At 37.6% G+C, this 23,193-nt stretch overlaps 1 protein-coding gene across 3 annotated transcripts in view; it reads left to right on the forward strand.

Moving 5' to 3' along the window:
* The window catches only part of CDKAL1 (CDKAL1 threonylcarbamoyladenosine tRNA methylthiotransferase), a gene marked incomplete at its 5' end in the record, with an annotated part of 671,369 nt that overhangs the window by 495,916 nt on the left and 152,260 nt on the right, over positions 1–23,193 (forward strand). For all 3 annotated transcript variants that reach the window (XM_081086812.1, XM_081086813.1, XM_081086811.1), the window contains one exon: positions 1,295–1,475. In XM_081086812.1, the coding sequence (XP_080942938.1) occupies positions 1,295–1,475 (181 nt within the window). The remainder of the gene's footprint in view (positions 1–1,294; positions 1,476–23,193) is intronic.

Genomic DNA, 23,193 nt, shown 5'->3' on the forward strand with positions numbered 1-23,193 from the left:
TATTATAAAATTTAAAATCAATAAGAATGAATTTAATATCCTAAAAGCTTTCAAAAAGATAGTGGGGCACAAATGAAGAAGTGTGCCTCAGAGTAAATCTGGACACCTTATCAACCCTTCCAGCTTAAAAAAAAAAGGGGAGGGGGGAAGATTATGAAATTCAGGTGGCTAATACTTTTCATTTTGGAGTGCTATGTATAGCCACGATCAGAATGAATTGAGAGTTCAGACATCCTAGGACAGTAACAAAATTTTGTTAGCTCTCTTTTTTAATGACACTTCTGAAAGAATGCTCCTGCAAAATTATGGAGAATAGAATAATCAAGAATTAAGAGGACATGGGATCCAGGAAAAAAACTAGATTGAAAAAAGGAGACCAAGGAGTAACATTCAAGTATTACAACTGCTTTATTATAAATGCAACATACACTTGAAAAAAATAAGAGTGGCATTTCTAGAGGGGATGGGGGGTGGAATCGAACTGGTCAATTATATAATACTAGAGGCCCGATGCACAAAATTCGTGCAGGAGTAGGCCTTCACAGCCCCAGCTGCCTTGGGCCGAGGCAGCAGCCCCAGCAACTGTCTTGGCCCTCGCAGCCCTGGCTTCATCTGGAAGGTCATCTGGATGGTGGTTCAGCTGTTCGGTCAATTTGCATATTATGCTTTTATTATTATAGATATTGAATGTTTAGAAAATAGTATTGGTTTTTGATAGACTTGATGGAGCTTCTGGAAACATCAGCACAGATTCATAGAATATTTAGAATATTGGGAAAAAATTTTAAAAAGAGACAGCTATTAACTTTATGAAAAATTCAATATTGTGACAAAAGAAACTTCATGATAGTATACCAGTTGGCTCTGCAATGAACAATATCTTTGCAGTTATACCAATGAAAATACTATTAATTTCACCAAAAATTGTGCATGATTGTATAGTGAAGGGAGGGATAGAGTAGTTCAAAGAGCTAAATCCTCATTTACCTTAATAGAGAAGTCAGTAAAAATTACATTAAAATAAGTAAATCTAGAAATAGTAGGATATGTATCTTAAACTAGAAAACAAAGAAACATCTTAAAAAATTAAAAATGAGTATCTCTTGCAGATGACAAGGGTCCACTGTTTTTCATAAATTCTTAGTATTTAGGACTCTTAAAAGTATTTGCAAATATCTCTTTCCTGAAAGTAAAATTTAATTCTAAAAGGAACAATGGTATTTAAAATATTAGGGAAGTACAATAGTTATAGATTGCAATAGAGTTTTTACATTTTTGTCTCATTATTTTTTAGAGTTCCTGGAATAACTATTGCTACAGATATTATCTGTGGTTTTCCTGGAGAAACAGATCAAGATTTTCAAGAAACAGTGAAACTTGTTGAAGAGTACAAATTTCCAAGCCTCTTTATTAACCAGTTTTACCCAAGACCAGGAACTCCTGCTGCAAAAATGGAACAAGTTCCAGCACAAGTGGTAAGATCGTTTTCTGTAAGGTATTGTATTTAGCCAATAGCTATAAAAATGCATCTGTGTTGCCTATCTTGGCACACTTGGCTTACATTATAAAAGATGGAGAATTTTCCAAGTTGGAGTCAGGGTGGGGAACTTAGATAACTTAAATGACCTTAGGCAACTAAAGTGTCACCTCTTTTTCTTTTCAAGAATAAGGTTCTGGTGACACTGGGAAGGAACATTTTAACTACTAGTATTTGCCTATGTTTATAAATAAAGTCTTGGTTGTTTCAAAATCAGGCAACATTTAAATATCTGTGAGCAAAGAAGGCATCATATTTACACTACTTTTTAAGAGACCCTTTCATAATATGCTTATGGTTTTCCTATGTTTTCCATGGTATAGATTTGATGTTTACTATCTATCTACCTATCTATCTCAGGTATGTGTTGCTTTTGCAATAAAACAATATAATTTTATTCTTACATGATCATAGATATAGTACAGTAAGATGACTCAAAATAAATGTGAAAAAGTTTGAGATCCAGTAAAGGCAAACTGTTTCCCAGAATGCCCCAGAAAGTAATAGTCTCAAACAAATATTTAGTTTCTACGTTCAGTAGCTAAACATGGAAAAACATAGAGCCTTAAGAGGAAGTAGAATTTTTTAACTGAAAATTTTCTACTTTGTTTCTAATAACTAAAAGATATTGTGCCCTGCCATTAATTTTCTTCAAATTCTTTCATGAATAAATACTAAAAAGTATAACCCAAAGATTATTGTTTACATGCATATGTATATATGTATATATGTGTGTGTGTGTCTTTTTTCCCAGTAAAACAGAAGTCAGTATCATTCTTTGTTTTCTCAAACTTTTCTTCATTTTTATTTTACAAGTTTCCTTGTATACAAGGATAAAAAATACAGGGTTTCCCAAAAATTGTATACATACTTTGAATCATTATAAAGTCAGTGTTTATTAACATGCACTTCATTTTCAAAGTTTAAAAGAATCTACAGAAATGAATAATTTATTTTTCTCAACATCTGTTTTTAAACTGATGACTGTCCTGGTCCAGTCCCTGCTGATAATGCGAAGCAATGGAATTGCAAACATCAAGAATCGTATCATTCAGTATTTGTGTGCCCTCAGTTGTCAACTGTTGCTGGTTTTGTACCATAAACTCTTATCTTTTATGTATTCCTATAAAAAAGTCTAGTGAATAAATTTTCTTTGTTCAAAGCTTAGTCTGGTCTCACCCATTATTTCAAATAAGTTAAATCTGAAAAGCAATGAAACTTTGAGTTATCAGCTGTTAAAGTGTGTATACATTTTTAGGGACACCCTGTATTTTTACAAGTAGCTGCCTTTCCATTTTCATGGCTATATAGTATTCCATTGCATGTAAATCCCAATTTATTCGTCCTATTGCTGATCTTAATCTGAATCTCCAGTGACTTGTGTATACATCGAAGTTTGTGAAGTACTGTTGTAGTTCACTAATTGCCTGTTTATCTGTTTTTAACCTGCTGTCAAACTATCTATAAAATCTCAAACTTTAGTCTATTTTTAACTTCTATAATTATAACTTGATTCTTGTTCATAGGTTTGAGATTTCTAATGAAATCCTCATATTTTCTTTTGTATTTTTTAATATATTAGTTATCTTAAAGTCCATTCTGAATTCTCCAGTATGTAGGCCTTGTCTTGGTTTGTTTCTCTTTTTTGTTTTCCTTGACTTTGACCAGTTGTCTTCCCTTTCTATGCATCTGATTATTTTTAGTAAATGATGAGCATTTTTCATTTAAAAAAAAAAAATTATAGGGCCCTGGCCAGTGTGGCTCTGTTGGTTGGAAGGTCACCCCATACACCAAAAGGTTGTGGGTTTCGTTCCTGGTCTGGATATCCAGGTTTGGGTTTGATCCCTGATCCAGGTCAGACCAGGGCGAGTTCTGTAGGCAACCAATTGATGTTTCTCCCTCTCTCTCTCTCTCTCTTCCTCTCTTTATAAAAAATTAATAAAAATATATCCTCAGGTGAGGATTAAAAATAAATAAATTTTAAAAACTATAGCATCTAGACCAGTGGTTCTCAACCTTCCTAATGCCGTGACCCTTTAATACAGTTCCTCATGTTGTGGTGACCCCAATTCCATTGTTACAAATTGAACATAATTAAAGCATAGTGATTAATCACAAAAACAATATGTAATTATATATGTGTTTTCTGATGGTCTTAGGCGACCCCTGTGAAAGGGACGTTCGACCCCCAAAGGGGTCACGACCCACAGGTTGAGAACTGCTGATCTAGACTATAATCTTCTAGGAGGATTTAATTTTGCTTCTACCAAGCTCTAAGGTAAAGACTGATTAATTTGTCTGAGATTTACCTTTGGAACTGTTTCTCAGTCTGTCTCAGGATTGGGTTTATTTCTTTTTTCTTAAAATTTATTTTATTGTTTAAGGTATTACAAATAGTAGTACATAGGATTGGTTTATTTCTGGTTTGCCTTACCTTTTTAATGCAGCCTGTGGTATGCTGGTGTTTAAAACTGACTCTCAGTAGGAAGTGTTCCGAGTTGTAGCATTTGCCAGTTTCCAAGGTATAAACACTTCCACTGTATCAGTTTCAAACTACCCATGTGCCATCCCTGGACACGGAACTGGGAAGAGATGCACACAGTCAGGTGATAAAAGCTGGATCCTACATACCACTGAGTAGAGCTCTTCTGTAGTGGGAACCAGCGCTTTTCTTTATGGTGGGTCTTCAATACTAATTTTTGTCTCCCTGGGCTCATAAGAATGCGGAAGCCTCTGCATAGTTTTCCAGCCTCTTAGCTTTTGCATGGCTACTCAGCCTCCCAGCATCTACTTACAAATTAATGAGTTCCTGGAAGAGAAGAGTGGCTCCAAGTGTTAAGGTAATGGATCTTGGTCCCTCAGGTCACCACTGCCTTCGTGATTTTTGATGTTCAAACAGTACATATTATAAATTCGATTCACCTTTTCTTATGGTTTTTGGCAAGATTTTGGTCTGATACAAGCTAGTTTGCCTTGGCCAGAGCAGAGCAGAGCTCCTCTCCTTGAATCAGCTGCAGATGCTTTGTTGTTGTTCTAGTCTTTTATCTTGTGAACATAGCCCTTAGCATCTTCCTTACATGCTTAGACTTTAGACACCCTGTCCTGGCATAGTAGAACCTTTTTTATTTCTTTTTTTGGATTTTATATTTTAGAGCTGTGTTAAGTTAACAACAAAACTGAGCAGGAAGTACATAGAGTTTCCATATATTCCCTACTCACACACACGTTCAGCCTTCCCAGTATCATCCCACATCAGAGTGGTCCGTTTGTTGCATTAGTGAACCTACCCTGACACATCATTATCACCCAAAGCCCATAATTTACATTACATTTCACTTTTGGTGTTGCACATTCTATAGGCTTGGACAAATGTGCAATGACATGTACCCACTGTTTATAGTGCCATATAGAATAAATACCTTCACTGCTCTAAAAGCCCTCTGTGTTCCACCTGTTCATCCCTCCCTCTTCCCTAACACCTGGAAACCACTGATAATTTTACTGTCTCTATAGTCTTGCCTTTTCCAGAGTATCATATAGTTGGAATCGTACAGTATATATTCTTTTCATACTGGCTTATTTCACTTAGTCATAGGCATTTGAGTAATATTCCTATGTCTCTCCATGGCTTGATAGCTCATTTCATTTTAAAACAACACAAATGTATTGTCTCATAGTTTTTGAGACTGGACTTCCAAAGGCAGGCCCCTGCTCCCTCTGCACCATGAACAGGAATCCTTCCTTGCCTCTTCCAACCTGTGTGGTTTGCTGGTAATTTTTGTCTTTCACTTGCAGCTGCATAATTCCAATCTCTGCCTTCATTGTCACAGGGTGTCCCTATGTTTCTCTGTCTTCATATGGCTGTGTTCTTGTAAGAACCCCAGTCATATTACATTAGGGACCCACCCTACTCCTCATCTTAACTTGTTACATCTGCAGTGACCCTGTATCCAAATAAGGTCACATTCTGAGATATGGGAGTTAAGACTTTAATATATTTCTTTTTGGGGAGATACAATTCAATCCATAGTACTCTCTCATTTCTGTAATTAGGCTCAAGGTAAAAACTGAAGCCTGGAAGAATTTTATCTTTTTAATATTTTGAACCTTAAATAAAGAAACAAGCATTAATAATAAACTATAGAGCTGCCATGAAAGAGGATATGTGATATGCATTTAGTCTTCTTTGTTCTCCTAAATTTATAAAATATTAATACTGGCTAACTGTCTCAGGTAGATTATGAAGCTGCTTAGCAACTAGACTTCACCAAAATAAAGCATTGCAACAAAATGGGTAGCAATTCTTTCTTATCTGATATATTTCCCAGTTCCTTGCCCAACAAAATCAACAATGAAAGTAGCATCTAACCCATTATTAGAAGAAGAGCACAATACCATTTGCTTTCAAACAACAGCTTTTTATTCTGGCTTTAGAATGCCTCTTAGTGGAAATATATTGTTTCCTTAGATATATTTTATTTCTACTAAAATCAAGCCCCCCCCCCCCGAAAAAATGTGTCCCATATGAATTACATGAAATAATTTCAATATACTTTTCCCTTTCTTTATAACTACTTTTACATAAATACTAGTATTAATATACATAAATTTCATTATATTTAATGTTTTATAGTAGAGCTCTGGTAAATGAACTAAATTATGTGTTTTCCGTAATCATTTAAAACACCAAATGGATAAAGCATCATTCAGTTGAGTTTGGCACTAACATAAATGGAGTAGATTTTTTGCTAATCCTGCTAAAAAAGAGTTATAGGTTTCTTAAATTTATAATGAAAATAAATTAGGCAATATATTTTCATGAACATGATAAAATAAAATTTATTTTTTCTTAGCTTTTGCAAGATTATTTACATAAGCGATTTAATAGTGAATCACCTAAACCAGATGAGAGTGGCCTTTGACTTAGTTGAAGGGTCAAATTTGCATGTTTATATTTTCTATTCCATTTGTTATGGACCAGTGTTCGCGAGAGTAAGACCACCAACTCCAATTAGGTCTTAAGCAGCAAGTGAGGATTTATTGAAAGCTGGCCAGCGACTGTCGTAGGCGTTTTCTCCTACGACAGCAGCGACCCTGGTTCCAGGCCAGCCTTTTATTCACAAAAACCACACAACGGTTGGCTAAACACACACAAAGTTACCAGGGCTACATTAATCAATACTGCCCCGTTACCAAGGTATTATTAATCAACTTTGCCCCGTTGCTCCAGCTACTAATATAAACTTGCCCCGTTTCCCTAGCTAATAATATCAACTGGCCCCGTTTCTCAGACTACCCTCAACCACAGTTGGTTCCATTTTCCCCAGTACAAGAGGGGCTTAACTGTAACACATTGAGTCTTCCTTCATTAGTCTTCATTAATCATAAATAATTCCAATAGTATTTTTAAATTGTGGTTAAGATTCTTAATCTACCTAGAAAATGTCCTTAAGTTTAAAAAGTTTTTCGATCCTTATCTCTTCTGACTTTGTTTTTAAGAAAATGTTGATGCAAAATAATAGCATGATGGAATCTTTATTGTAAGAGATCCATGACTTGAAGAAAATGTCTTTAGACAAGGAGAGTGGCTGTTGGAATGTTCATATCAGTTTAAAATGTAAAATTGTGATATTAACTCCACCTGCTTGCTCGTCTTAAGTCTTGGAAACAGAGTGTAAAAATAATATCTTTAAACAGATGTCAGCATGAAAAAATCATAACACGCTTACTTGCAATTTCTAGGCTATTTATCCTAAAGATAATGAGGCCACAATAGTACTTCCTGCCTCAACCCTGAGGAAAGGGAGGTTGTGTTCCTGAGAGGGCTAGAGGGCCATCCTTGGGGCAGATAGATACAGGCATTTTCACTGAAACTGTCCACAGTAGTCTTCCCTGTGAAGAAATGAATTTTTGTTAGAGGCATTCAAACGAAGGCAAGGTGACCACCTGGAATAGATGTTGAGTCAAGAATGTTCTTAAATGGCAATCAGAAGCTTATTTACATAATGGCTCTCCCAAATCTAGCTACCTGTGAGTCTAGGACACACTTTATTTTAAAAAGTAAAATAGAGAAACATACTAGATAGAAAGAACTTTGCTGCTCTCTCTAAATGTTTTTGAACCTTTTTGTTGTTTCTGAGCATGATTCTAAAGTTTAACAACTCAGTATTTTATTGTATAAGTTGCCTTAAAGGAAAAAATCCTGACACTTTACTAGATAACATAATTATATTATTTACACAGTCCCTGATTTTCAAACTAATTTTTTTTTCTTTGGGGGAGAGGAAAAAAATATTTTCAAGAGTTTTATACTCTAAATTGTCAGGACATTTTATTCTAGATTGATTCCCAAACACACCTTTTGGGAAGCCCCCTTTTCTCAATATCTTTTTTTTTTTTATTTTGACTTCTCTTTTAGAATGTTTTGTGAATCTTATGCAATTAATTGTATTTAGTCCCTCCAGTTAGTCTTTTTAATTCCTCATTTCAGGACATATCATTTCTCTTCTTATTTTTATTTTTGATGGAGTTTTTTGTTGTTGTTGTTGTTGTTGTTGTTGTTGTTTGTTTGTTTTTTCTGACCATAGTTTTGTATGTAGATTTCAGCAGATCATATAACAATCTTTCAGATGACTGTAGTAACAGCAGGGAATTAAGAACTAGAGTATAATCTAGAGCAGTGATGGCGAACCTATGACACACGTGTCAGAGGTGACACGCGAACTCATTTTTTTGGTTGATTTTTCTTTGTTAAATGGCATTTAAATATTTTAAATAAATATCAAAAATGTAAGTCTTTGTTTTACTATGGTTGCAAAGATCAAAAAATGTCTATATGTGACACGGCACCAGAGTTAAGTTAGGGTTTTTCAAAATGCTGACACGCTGAGCTCAAAAGGTTCGCCATCACTGATTAGAGGGAGTGTTGGAAACCTGCTACCTTGTATGAGTTTTAATATAGGTGGTGTTCATTTGACAAATGGAGAATTGAATTTAATTTGTTTTTTGTTTTTCTATATCATTGGCCTAAATATGTTATCTAAACTTTCCAATTTTTTCACCTTTTACTCTATTGTAAATCTGCTGACTTTTGTTTAATCATTTTACTCATTTTTTTTCTGGAATATGAACTAGGAATTCTGTAACCTAGTTAAATAAGTTGTTGATGGGGGCTGAAAATGGCAGCAATGAGACCCTCGGTGGTGGAGAGAATACGGGCCCCCAAAGATTTCTATGTCCTAATCTCAAACCCTGTGAATGTGCTACCTTACATAGGAAAAAGGACTGTGCAGATATGATTAAGTTAAAGCCATTTGAAATGGGGGGATTATAATGAATTATCTGGTTGGCCTCAAGGTAATCACGAAAGTTCTCAGAAGAGGGACGCAGGAGGTTTTAAATTAGAGGGAGGACTTGTCAGGACGGAAACGGAGATCAAGGATAGGAATGTGAGTAAAGACTGCAGGCAGCTGCCTGGCCAGATTGCTCAGTGGTGGGAGCGCTGTTCATACACCAAAAGGTTGTGTGTTCACTTCCCAGTCAGGGCACATTCCTAGAGGGGGAAACTATATCCTGGAGGGAGGACTAAAAAGAACGCAGGCAGGCCTCTAGAAACTGGAAAGGGCAAGGAACAGGTTCTCCCTGGGAGCCTAAGCAGGGAGTGCAGCCCTGCCATACCTTGATTTTTGACCATAAAATGCATTTCAGATGTCTGACCTTTAAAACTGTAAGAAAACAAGTTTGTGTTGTTTTAAGCCACTAAGTTAGTGATAATTTGTTATTGCAACAATAGGAAACTAATATACTAACTGTGGAGTATTTTGATCTGAGAGCATTGTCTGGCTTTTTGATACAGCTAAGGTAATTGAGCTTTCAGCCCTGTATGCCACCCAGAGTTTGCTGCGCCACTCGATGACACATGGTCATTCCTGGGTCTGTGAAAGCTTACGCTTGATGCCACCCGCAGGCACAATAATCTGTAGCCCTAATCCTAATAATGACACAACAAAAATAACAATAAGAATTAACACTTATTTAGCAATCAGTGTATGTTAGACATTGTTCTGAGCACTTCATATCTATTACCTAATTTCATTCTCACAACTTTGTGAAGTAAGCACCACTATTATAGTCGTTTTGCCCATGAGGAAGCAGAGGCTAAGAGTAATGAATACCTTGCTTAAGATCACAGAGAAACGTTCCTGCCTCCCTCTCCACTCTTAGATCCTGCCATTCCTTCTAACACATCGATGCACCCACAACACCTGGCTGCTTATGGTTCCCCACGTGCCTTTGTGTTTATCTTCTCTACCTCCAGTTTCCTAGAGGGATCAGCGTGGGAAGAAACCTGAGAATAAAGAGAACATGGAACATTTAATGAGCATAAAATGCATGATATTTGGGGCAATAAGATATGTTGCAGTTTTTGCTTGATTTTACTGGGGTGGGGGGCAACCTGCAGGTGTAGGTTATTGTCAAGGAGCTATAGGCAAAGCCTAGAATAAGATGCCCTTCTAAGTTAAATAGCTTTATACTGTCCTGTGGGTTGGAGGAAGCTACTGAATAGCAGTGATCATGTGTTTGTTTGAAAGCTCATTCTGGGTGGGGTGGAGTGGGAATAAAAAGTCAGAAAGCCCCAAAAGGAGATGGTGCAAGACAGGTGTGGAGACTAACAGGTGACTTATTTGTGAGACCTTCAATAAATACTCTTCTTTTGGACTTAATTACTCTAAGTCCCAGGCCTTGCTCTATGTCAGCAAAGTGGTTCCATGTTCAGTGGAGAGTATTTACTTGACAGAAGGTCACTTAATTGGCTTGTGATGGACTCTGGGCTCACAGGTCAAGTTTTGGTAGAACATCTTATAAGGACCCTTAACCATGCCTGACATTCAGGGCATTACAGCTTGTCTCTGCCTTTGCTCCTCCTGGTGCTGTTGATGTTCTGTTTCCTGATGGTCATGAGATTGCTCCTGGACCAGCCTGGGATCACTTGTACTTCAAGGGAGAAATGCCAGCCCCTCCAGACCCCTGCCCTTGTCTGATCTCTTTTATCTCTGCCCAAACTGTGTCTACAGGCAGTTACAGAATTAGCTTTTTCCTTGTAGCCTTTTTATCTTCCTTTGTGTTTTTGTTTTTCTAAGCACCATAAGATAAGCTTATCAACTGTGTGTGTGTGTGTGTGTGTGTGTGTGTGTGCGCGCACACACATGTAGAAAAGTCTGGATTTGGGAACATTGGAAGAAGCTGGATCATTCTTTTTTCTTTTTGAGTAGGGAAATTTCCTTTTGTCCTGCTCTCACTCTAAAAGACTGAAGGAAGGGGGGGGCATGATATCATTTGGAGCTTTGAAGAATGAAAATGACAAGAATTGTTAAGTCTCAGCTGTGCAGACGGAAGTTCAATGTCAATAATCTGTTGGCCTTGCCAGTACTGTCAAGCCCTTTGATTGTCTACCAACTTGAACCTGGAATGTTAGAGAATTTGACAAGTGTAATTTATTTGGAGTAACCAGAAGCAGAGCATCTTATCAGAATCTCATGAAAGAAAATAAGTGCTCTTTCTAAGAAGGAAGTGCTCCTGGGGGCATAAACAGTATGCATGATATGGCTGATGCAGGACCTCACCACCCTGCGACCTGTGCACAGGGCCTAGTGGACAGCACAGGAGAGAGGTGTTGCCTGAGAGACCGCTTTTGTTTTCATTGCCAGAGTGACTTTTTTTTTTTTTTTTTTAAGAGCATCCTCCTGAATCTTCTCAGCCTGAATCACTCCTTCAGAAAACCCCAACCCTCACTGACCCCCTAGTTCCCCGCCTTCGGAATCTGACCTCTTGTCTGCTGCCACAGAGCACTGCCTAACTTTTTATTAAGTCCTGAAGTGACGTTGATGAACTGAATTCCATTATCGCATAAATCAGCTTCATGTAGTCAGACCCACAGGACAAGACGTGTACTAGACATGTGTAGGCTGTAACTGCAGGCTGGAGCCATGGTTTTGTGGGATTGGTTTCTGTTCAGGATGGTAAAGATAAGAAAAGGAAAACACAGATTTCTGTTGATATCTAGAGCCCTTTCATGTGACTCTTCCGTTAATTATAAGTTACTGAAAGAAAAAAATCAGGGTTGACTATACTTTGGGATCATGGTTTGTCTTGGGAATCTTAGTATTTCAAGTGTTCTAAAATAAACCAACTTTAGGACAGCAAACAGTCAGATATGATGAGAGCTTTCAGTTCAATGGTTGCAGTCTTAATTTGTACTTCATAGTCAACCCATAGAAAATCTTTTTAAAAATCATGTAGAAAAACTACACTCAGCTTGTTTCTTATGATTATTTAATTTTTTTGCTTTCCTTTTGTCAATTTTTTATCCTGCTTCTTTTATAAATGTATAATTATCAAAACAGTAGGAATAGGTGTTGTTATAAGTTTTTCTCTCTGATGGTGAATGGTGATGGATAGTAGGGTTGAGAAGGACTGAGTGAATTCATATTAAATAAAGAGAATATAAAATCCATTCTTTGGCAAGTCATCTTTATTATATTTCAATGTAATTTTTTCAGTAGTGATTACATGCCTTGTTTTATATAAGTTTAAGAAAAATTGCAAGGATTTATTTAATTCTTATATGTCTTTCATATGAACTTGGTTTATTAAAATTGTATTCAATTCAAAATATTCAATTTGAACTCACTTTTTATTACTTTAATAACAACTTGAGAAGTGAGAAGACTCTTGGAGCTACTTCTAAAGATAAAGAACCTTATAATGCTGTATCTTATTTTTTGATCTGCTATTTTTTCTATAACTATGATTCATTAATTACTCCATGTTTATTACCTCCCAAGGGACTTATAGTTCCAAGTATTAGAGCTACTGTTAAATTTGTATTTAGGCCAACATAATATATTTAGTAATATTTAACATGACACTTTTCTAAACTCTTGTCTCTTGTTTATTTTATAATTAAGGACTAACAAGTCAATTATAATCAGATAAGCATTTAAATGGATAATAATAAAATGTACTCTATTAATTATGTTCTATCTGAAGTCTTATATCTAAGATGAATATCCTGATGCTTTATTTTTGCTACTCATAATAAAAGTACCTTTATGGAAGTGGTACATAAGATTAGAAGTTTATAAGGGCAGGAAAATGAAGCTTCCATTGTTTGAAAGTTAACATGTGCCAGAAGCAAGCATGGTCTGTTCTTTTTCATGTGCTTTGTCTCATGTTATTCTTCCAGGTCTCTGCTATTATTTTTCACTGAGCCTAAAGAAGTACATTTGCCCAAGGTTACATGACTAAGTTAGATGCCTGAGACTTAGACTCCATTCTTCCTCTGCTCCACACTCACATAAACAGTCGAACAGACATTTATCCCAGAAATTCAAAATAATTCTAGAACTTTATGACCAAAAAACTGTTGGTTTCCAAAGTTGTTTTTCTATTATAGCGGTGATGTTTTATAGGCCTTAGAAATTTTTTTGAACTTCTTCCTCTCCCCCCACCCCCGACATTTATTTATCCATTTATTTATTACCATCTTAACCATTTTTTAAAAAACTTTGTTATTGAAAGTAATACCTATGTTCCCCTTTTCTTCCATTGACCCTCTTCTAGCCTATGCCTCAACCCCCAAAATGATTTTAAACTTATAGGAAAGTTGTAACAATAGTATATCTCCAGTAAAGCCTTTACTAAAATTTATCAGTTTTTAACATTTTGCTAAATTTGCTCTTTCTCAAAAGATAGACAGACAGACTTATACATAGATATTTTTCCACTGCACAATTTCAGGGTAGATTAGAGAAACACAGATTACAGAGATTAACATTTATTGTGCATTTTCCTAAGAATGTGTATCTTATGTAACCACAATATTGTTGTCAAAAATTCAGAAGATTTATCATTGATACAGTGCTTTACCCAATCAATAGTTCATTCCAATTTTGTCAAGAGTTCCGACAGTGTCCTTTATAGCTATTGTTTTTTTCTGTGTGTGTTTTTATATTGGACTCAGCTCAGGATCAGGTCTTATATTTAATTGTTATATCTCTCCATCTGGACATTCCTGAGCTTTTGCTTATTTTTTTGTTGTTGCTTTTTTGAGCCCTTTTATTTATTTATTTATTTAAATTTTGTTTTATTGCTTAAAGTATTACAAAGAGTATTACATGTGTCTCCTTTGTTTTTCTCCTCTTGACCTTCCCCTGGCCTCCCCTACCCCCCAGTGTCTTGTGTCCATTGGTTATGCTTATATGCATGCATACAAGTCCTTCGGTTGATCTCGTACCAGCCCCCACCCCCCACTCCCCGTCCCCCCGGCCTTCCCTCTGTAGTTTGACAGTCTGTTCGATGTTGCTCTGCCTCTGTATCTATTTTTGTTCATCAGTTTATAATGGTCTTAATTATCCGTAAATGAGTGAGATCACGTGGTATTTATCTTTCATTGACTAGCTTATTTCCCTTAGCATAATGCTCTCCAGTTCCATCCATGCTGTTGCAAATGGTAAGAATTCTTTCTTTTTTATAGCAGCATATATTCCATTATGTTGATATACCACAGTTTTTTAATCCACTCATCTGCTGATGGGCACTTAGGCTGTTTCCAGATCTTAGCTATTGTAAATTGTGCTGCTATGAATATAGGGGTGCATATATCCTTTCTGATTGGTGTTCCTGGTTTCTTGGGATATATTCCTAGAAGTGGGGTCACTGGGTCAAATGGGAGTTCCATTTTTAACTTTTGAGGAAGCTCCATACTGTCTTCCATGGCTGCACCAGTCTGCATTCCCACCAGCAGTGCACAAGTGTACTTTTTTCTCCGCACCCCCTCCAACACTTGTTGTTTGTTGATTTGTTGATGATAGCCATTCTGACAGATGTGATGTGGTACCTCATTGTTGTTTTGATTTGCATCTCTCAGATGATTAGTGACTTTGAGCATGTTTTCATATGTCTCTTGGCTTTCTGAATGTCCTCTTTCGAAAAGTGTCTATTTAGGTCCTTTGCCCATTTTTTGATTGGATTATCTTCCTTTTGTTAAGTTTTATGAGTTCCCTATAAATGTTGGAGATTAAACCCTTATCAGTGATAACGTTGGCAGTATGTCCTCCCATGCAGTAGGCTTTCTTGTTGTTTTGTTGATGGTTTCTTTTGCTGTGCAGAAGTTTTTATTTTGATGTAGTCCCATTTGTTTATTTTCTCTTTAGTTTCCAATGCCCTAGGAGCTGTATCAGTGAAGAAATTGCTTCGGCATATGTCTGAGATTTTGTTGCCTTTGGATTCTTCTAGTATTTTTATGGTTTCCCATTGTACATTTAAGTCCTTTATCCATTTTGAGTTTATTTTTGTGTATGGTGTAAGTTGGTGGTTTAGTTTCATTTTTCTGCATGTATCTGTCCAATTTTCCCAACACCATTTATTGAAGAGACTGTCTTGACTCCATTGTATGTTCTTGCCTCCTTTGTCAAATATTAATTGAGCATATTGGTTCGGGTCGATTTCTGGGCTCTCTATTATATTCAATTGATCTATATGTCTGTTCTTATGCCAGTACCAGGCAGTTTTGAGAACAGTGGCTTTGTAATACAGCTTGATATCTGGTATTGAGATCCCACCTACTTTGTTCTTTCTCAGGATCGCTGCAGCTATTCGGGGTCTTTTTTTTATTCCGGATGAATTTTTGGAGAGTTCGTTCTAGGTCTGTGAAATATGTCATTGGTATTTTAATGGGAAGTGCGTTGAATTTATAGATTGCTTTGGGTAGTATGGACATTTTAATGATGTTGATTCTACCAATCCATGAACATGGTATGTTCTTCAATCTGTTTATGTCTTCCTCTATCTCTTTTTTCAATGTCTTGTAGTTTTCTGAGTAGAGGTCTTTTACCTCTTTAGTTAAGTTTATTCCTAGATATCTTAATTTTTTTGGTGCAATGGTAAATAGGATTGGTTTTTTTTAGACTCTCTTTCTGTAAGTTCACTATTGGTGTATAGAAATGCCTCAGATTTCTTGGCATTAATTTTGTATCCTGCTACATTGCCAAATTCATTTAGTAAGTCTAATAGTTTTTTGATGGAGTCTTTAGGGTTTTTTATGTATAATATCAGGTCATCTGCAAATAAGGACAGTTTTACTTCTTCTTTTCCAATTTGAATGCCTTTTATTTCTTCTTCTTGTCTAATTTCAATGGCTAATACTTCCAGTACTATGTCGAACAGGAGTGGTGAGAGTGGGCATCCCTGTCTTGTTCCTGTTCTTAGGGGGATTATGTTGTTTTTGTTCATTGAGTATGATGTTGGCTGTGGGTTTGTCATATGATGGCTTTTATTATGTTGAGGTATGATCCTTCTATTCCCACCTTGCTGAGAGTTTTTATTAAAAATGGGTGTTGGATGTTGTCAAATGCTTTTTCTACATCAATTGAAATGACTTTGTGTGTTTTTTTTCCTTTCAGTTTGTTTATGTGATGTATCACGTTTATTGATTTGTGGATATTGTACCATCCTTGCGTCCCTAGGATAAATCCTACTTGGTCATGGTGTATGATCTTTCTAATATACTGCTGGATCCGATTTGCTAAGATTTTGTTGAGGATTTTGGCATCTATGTTCATTAGGGATATTGGCCTGTAATTCTCTTTCATTGTGTTGTCTTTACCTGGTTTTGGTATTAGGGTGATGCTGGCTTCATAGAATGAGCTTGAAAGTGTTCCTTCCTCTTGAATTTTTTGTAGTAGTCTGAGGAGAATAGGTTTTAGTTCTTCCTTGAATGTTTGGTAAAACTCCCATGTGAAGCCGTCTGGTCCTGGGCTTTTGTTTGCTGGAAGCTTTTTGATGACTGCTTCAAATTCTTCCATAGTTATTGGCCTATTGAGATTTTTAGATTCTTCCTGATTGAGTTTTGGAATGTTGTATTTTTCTAGGAATATGTCCATTTCCTCCAGGTTGTCTAGTTTGTTGGAGTAGAGCTGTCCATAGTATTTTTTTAACTATCATTTATATTTCTGTGGGGTCTGTTGTTATTTCACCTCTATCATTTCTGATTTTGTTTATTTGGGTCCTCTCTCTTTGCTTCTTGGTGAGTCTGGCTAGAGGTTCATCAGTCTTGTTTATCCTTTCAAAGAACCAGCTCTTGGTTTCATTGATCTCTTGTATTGTTTTTGTGGGGGTTTTTTGTCTCTATGTCATTTATTTCTGCTCTGATCTTTATTATCTCCTTCCTTCTGCTCACTCTGGGCTTTTCTTGTTGCTCTCTTTCTAATTCTTTGAGTTGTAGAATTAGATGATTTACTACCATTTTTTCTTGTTTTTTGAGATAGGCCTGTAGAGCTATAAACTTCCCTCTCAGGACTGCTTTCATTATGTCCCATAGGTTTTGGATTGTTGTGTTTTCATTGCCATTAGTTTCCAGGATGTTTTTAATTTATTCTTTGATCTCATTGGTAACCCAATCAATATTTAATAACATGCCATTCAGCTTCCAATGTTTGAGCGTTTTGGATTGTTTTTATTGTAGTTTATTTCTACTATTATGCCATTGTGGTTTGAGAAGATGCTTGGTATGATTTCAGTCTTCTTGAATTTGTGGAGACTTTGTTTGTTACCCAATATGTGGTCTATTTTTGAAAATGTCTTATGTGCACTGGAGAAGAACATATATTCCGCGGCTTTGAGGTGAAATGTTCTGAAGATGTCAATTAAGTCCATCTGATCTAGTGAGTCATCTAGGATTGCTGTTTCTTTGCTGATTTTTTATCTAGAGGATTTATCCAGTGATGTCAGTGGTGTATTAAAGTCCCCTACTATGATTGTATAGTTGTCGATCTCTCCCTTGATATCTTCCAGGAGTTTTTTTATGTATTTGGGTGCTCCTGAATTGGGTGCATATATGTTTATCAAGGTTATATCCTCTTGTTGTATCGATCCCTTTAGTATTATGAAGTGGCCTTTCTTATCTCTTATTATGGCCTTCACTTTGAGGTCTATTTTGTCAGATATAAGTATTGCTACCTTAGCTTTTTTTCATTTCCATTTGCCTGAAAGATATTTTTCCATCCCTTCACTTCAAGTCTGTGTGAGTCCCTTGTTCTGAGTTGGTTTTCTTGTAGATAGCATATATATGGGTCATGTTTTTTTTTTTTATCCATTCAGCCACTCTATGTCTTTTGATTGGAGCATTTAGTCCATTTATATTTAAAGTTATTATTGAAAAGTACTTGTTTGTAGCCATTTTTGGTTTTTGTGCCTGAGTTCTTTCTTACCTTTTTATTCTTTTTACACCAGTCCCTTTAGCATTTCTTGCATTGCTGGTTTGGTAGTGATAAACTCCCTTAGCCTTTTTTTTTTTTGTCTGTGAAGCTCCTTATTTCCCCTTCAATTTTGAATGATAGCCTTGCTGGATAGAGTATTCTTGGATTCAGTCCCTTGCTTTGCATCACTTTATAAATTTCCTTCCATTCTTTTCTGGCCTGATGTGTTTCTATTGAGAAATCATTTGATAATCTAATGGGAGATCCCTTGTATGTAACTTTGTGTCTCTCTCTTGCAGCCTTTAAGATTCTCTCTTTGTCCTGAACATTTGCCATCGTAATTATGATGTGTCTTGGTGTGAGTCTTTTCGGGTTCATCTTGTTTGGGACTATCTGTTCTTGTGTGACTTTTTTCTAACCCACCTCAGGGAAGTTTTCGGACAATATTTCTTCAAATAGGTTTTCTAAGCCTGTTTCCTCTTCCTGTTGTTCTGGCACCCCTATTATTCATATGTTGCTTCGTTTCACGTTGCCCCATAGCTCCCTTAGGCTCTCTTCCTGTCTTTTAATTTTTTTCTCCAATTGCAGTTCTGTTTGGGTATGTTTTGCTGCCCTGTATTCTAATTTGCTAATTTGGTCTTCTGCTTCTCCTAGTCTACTGTTGAATCTTTCCATGGTGTTTTTTATTGCAGCTATATCACTCTTCATTTCTTCTTGATTCTTACATAAGTTCTTGATTTTTTCATCCATTTCTTTTTGATTCTTGCATAAGTTGTTTTTTCCTCTATCTGGTTTATGCACTCTAAGACCCTTATTCTGCATTCTTTTTCTGACATATTGCATGCCTCTGTTTCACTCAGCTGCTTTTCTGGCAATGCCTCCTTTTCTTTCCTTTGGAGGTTTCTTTGTCTACCCATGTTTGATCTCACCAACAGATCTAGACGTTGAATTGTTCAGGGGCTGCTCCTTGGGTGGCAGTGACTCCTCGAGCAGTTGCTATAGCATCTGCTCCTCAGTTGGCAGCAGCTCCCCTAGTGGGTGCTGTTCACAGCTGTGGTGGCGCCTCTGGCTGGTGGTGAGAGGCTTCTCGCACAGCTGCTGTTCCTCAGACAGAGGGTGTGCTGATCGCGAGGCTGCTGTTCCTTGGATGGGAGCAAGCTGCATGCAGCTTCTACTCCTTGGACTGTGGCGGACTGCTCACGTGGCTGCTGTTCCTTGAATGGGGGCTGGCTGCACGCTGCTCTTGTTCCTCTCATGGGGCGGGCTGCTTGTGAGGCTACTGCTCCTTGGACAGGGGCAGGTTGATTTCAAGGCTGCTGTTCCTCGGATGGGGGTGGGCTGCTTGCGCGGCTGCTGCTCCTCAGATGAGAGTGAGCTGCACATGTGGCTGCTCCTCCTCGGATGGGGATGGGCCACTCACCCAACTGCTGCTCGTCGGCCAGGTGCAGGCTGTGTGTGGCTCTACTCCTCGGACCAGTGTGGGCTGTGTAGGGCTGCCGCTTCTCAGACATGGCGGTCTGTTCATGTGGCTGCTGCTCCTCAGACTGGGGTGGGCTGCTGCTGCTCCTCGAATGGGGACAGGCTGCTCGCAGAACTGCTGCTCCTCGGATTGGGGCAGGCTGCTCATGTGGCTGCTGCTGCTCCTCGGATTGGGGCAGGCTGCTCATGCGGCTGCTGCTGCTTGGACAAGGGCAAGTTGCTTGCGCAGCTGCTGCTCCTCAGACTGGTGCAGGGTGCGGCTGTGCACAGGTGCTGCTCCTCAGACAGGTCAGGCTGCTTGTGTGGTTGCTGCTCCTCGTACAGGGGAGCGAGCCCTTTTATTTTTTTGACAGTCTGTACAAGTATAACTTTGTTTGACTGATTCCAAAATAGGTACAGCCATTGATAGTCATCATTTCATGCCACTTCAGTTTCTTACACTTGCCTTGCTTCCAAAAGCTGGCTGTCAAACCCACAGCAACAATTCCTCGCTCTCCCAAGATGGTCGGAGAAGTACAGAATCTTCACCTGAGCTTTATCTTTCATGATATATTGACATTTTTTGAGAATACTGGCCAGTTATTTTATGAAATGACCCTCAATTTGGACTTTAGTTTTTATAATTTGATTTATATTATATGCTTTTCCCTGGGAAACTAAATAAATGATACCACATCTGGAGGCACATGCACTTTTGCCCCTTATTGGTGATGTTAATTTTTATCATTTGGTTAAGGCATTATCTGGTTTCTCCACTGTATAGGTATCCATTTTTAGCATAACTTTTAATCCCAAGTATATAATTGGATCATAGAAGAAAGAAAACATGGGCCTTGAAAACTCAAAAGTCTTAGTGATTTAGTTGACATTTTCAATTTTATGATGGCTTAAACTGTCACAACTACGTAGCCTAAATGATTTTTTATATCTTTGTTTTAATATATTCTAAATCTTTGAATTATTTTAACAGTTTTTCTTTCTTAGACTACATATTTTTAAATAAGATACTTTAAATTGAGTGCAGTGACATGGGAAACTGAAATTGGAAAGGCAGAAATTTATTTCACTGAAGTCCCTATAATATTTACACAGCAGGTAGTACATGTAGAAGTTTCATCTTCAAAAAGAATGCAGATCAAAAACTTGTGTTGGGTCAAGAGCAGCTAGGAGAACTCATGGATGAAATATCTAATTTTAGGAGTAATTCATAGATCATGAACTTAATATTTATTCTAAAACACTATGATCCTCACCAACTCTATCTGGATATTACTCAGTATCAAGGCACACTATTGGAGTAAAAAATACTTTCCATGCAGTCTATATTCTTGTACTGCCTTTCCTCTTAACCTTTATTATCTGGGAAAACCACAAAGTAGCCTCTCAAACTACTTTCTGGGAGCTTTGAACTTGTTACTTTAGGACAAACAAATATAAAAATTATGGAGGAGGAAGTCCGCGCGTAAATTGCAGTTGGTTTTGGGAATCTAACACAAAATCATGATTGGTATCACTAGACCATTACAGAGTTAATGCAAAGCAGTAATTGATGATCTCCTCCCAGTAGCTGATGTTAAGTGTCAGAGATCCCCAGGAGCCAGAGGCCACAAGGAGCTGCCCTCCTCATTCTTCCTACCAAGTTAATGGAAATCAGTGAAATGTTATTAAAATGAAAATCAGTGTGTTCCCTCAAGGTTTAAAAGTTTATCCAAATAGATCATTTGCTATCTCATCAAGGAACTTAAAGACCACCGTGAAGTAGTTTAATTTTATTTTATCTTCCGTTAGCGGCAATACGGGGTAGATTGGAAGTTGGAAGAAGACTCGGTTAGCACGTCTCACCTATGTTTATAACCACAGCAGTCCTGGTGCCCATAAGGACCAAAAACATGGCTTTGGGGAGCAATTTAAGTCTCTTGATCATTTTGGCAATCAGAACTACTGCAATGTTAAAAATCATAGTTAAAACTACAGTTAGGATAACATTAATTAATTTACCTAGTATCAGATCAGCCCCTCTATGCAAGGGCCGGGACTGGCTGCTACACCACGACGTGTCAGGATGACTCCTAAGTGTTCCTTACTCTCAGAGAGCATGTACTCCAGGAAGGAAGAAAAAGATGATATAAATGGCAGTGTGTTTCCAATGCTATAAGAGTGACACAAAGGGCTGTAAAACTTAGAGGCTCATGAGTGAGACGGTCAAGGCCACTGGCAAAAAAGGAACTTTTAAAAAGCTTAGCTTTTCACTGTATGAAAAATAGGATGGTTTCTAGAAAATGTGAAGAAGTTTAGCTCTTCTGAGATGCAGGGTTCGCAGTGAATAATGGGAAAGACCTTTATCAGGTGGTTTGGGGCCAGTCAGGGGAATATGGACTCTGTAATCACATCAGGACTCACAACCTCATTAGCCCTTGGGCTTGTTCCTAGATAATGACCACACGCTGAGCCACCAGAAGCATATTACTGTACTCCGTAGGCAGCATCCACTGTTTAGCTGTCTCTTCTAGAGTGACACAATTTCAGTAGTATTTTAGGAAGATGAAATTGGAACAGTGTGCAGGATGCATCAAAGTAGAAGAAGGTGCAGACAGGAACTGAGAGGGTAAAAATAGTGTGGCCATGAGGTCAAGAGGTCTAAGCACTGATGGCAAATATGAGAGAATGCGGGAAAGAATGAGTGAGGGACTTGGAGGGAAGACTCCTGTGATGTGTCGACTCGATGGAGCTGTAGTTTCCACCATATGTAATACTCACCAGGTGCCAGGCATTCTCTTGGTGCTTCAAATTTATTGATTCATTTAATCTTAATAACAGCCCTGGATAATAATTATTCTTATGCCCACTTTACACTAGAAGAAACTAAAGCACAAAGAGTGTAAATAACTGCTCCATCACACAGCCAGTGGTGGAGTTCCGAGCTAAAATCGAGCATTCTGTCTATACTCTGACTCCTAGCCACTCTGTCTATAATAAACTGTGGTCGCAAGGGAGAAAGGAAAGCAGTGCCTAAAATAAAGCTGTAAGAGCCTTCATTAAAATACAGAATCCTCAGTTCCTATTTTAAATGTATAGAATTTTAGAGCCAAAATTTTATTCATTTAAAGGCAAAATGCTTTAACCAGCATGGCAACTTTAAAGATGTAGAAATCTGTGCTCACTGAGGTTTGGTGAGGTAAAATGATTTCCCCAATGTTTCATCCATGGTTGGGCCAAAATGGGTGAACACACAGGGCACCATTGGCAAACGCCAGTCCTGTTCCAGCTGTTTGAAGGGGTGTCTGTAAGGGTTTAGGGTCTAGCCTGCTCCCAGGCATTCCACTTTGCTTTCCCAACAGTCCCCATGTTTTCTTTCACTTCAAGACTGGCTACGAATAAGGTGTAGGGTTTTAGCTCTTCCTTGCTGTGCCCAAAGTCCTTTTTCACTTTGATTTTTTGGCTAATCTCTATTGAAAACAGGAGTAGAAAAGAACGAAAACTTTGAGGAAATTTACAGATGTCTAAGAATATCATAGTCACTCATCTTTAATTCTTAACTATCTTGTTAGACCTGGAAGTCATTGTCCTCAAAAATCCTTTTCAGGAAAAATGTATGCATCAGGCATTGATTGGGAGGGTATTCTGAACTTCTGGCCTTCTTATTAGAACGCTTCAAGGGAAAGGGACTGTTTGCGGCTTATACCTAGCACTGTGAGAAGCTACCTGAAATGGGGCTTCAGACCCCCAAAGGATATGCTTGATGCACTGCATTTTAGAGAGGGGTGCCCAGGTCTCCTCAGGTCTTCTGGTTTGCGTGGTGGAGCGAACAGGCTAGGAAACCACTACTTGTTACTGTCTGCTCCCTCCCACAGAGTGCTTAGCTGGTCCTCCCAACACACCAAATATTTAAAGAATGTTGGCTTCCATGGACACCAAATGAGT

This window comes from Myotis nattereri (assembly GCF_964212035.1).
Source record: "Myotis nattereri genome assembly, chromosome: 3".
In the NCBI taxonomy this organism is placed as follows: Eukaryota; Metazoa; Chordata; class Mammalia; order Chiroptera; family Vespertilionidae; genus Myotis; species Myotis nattereri.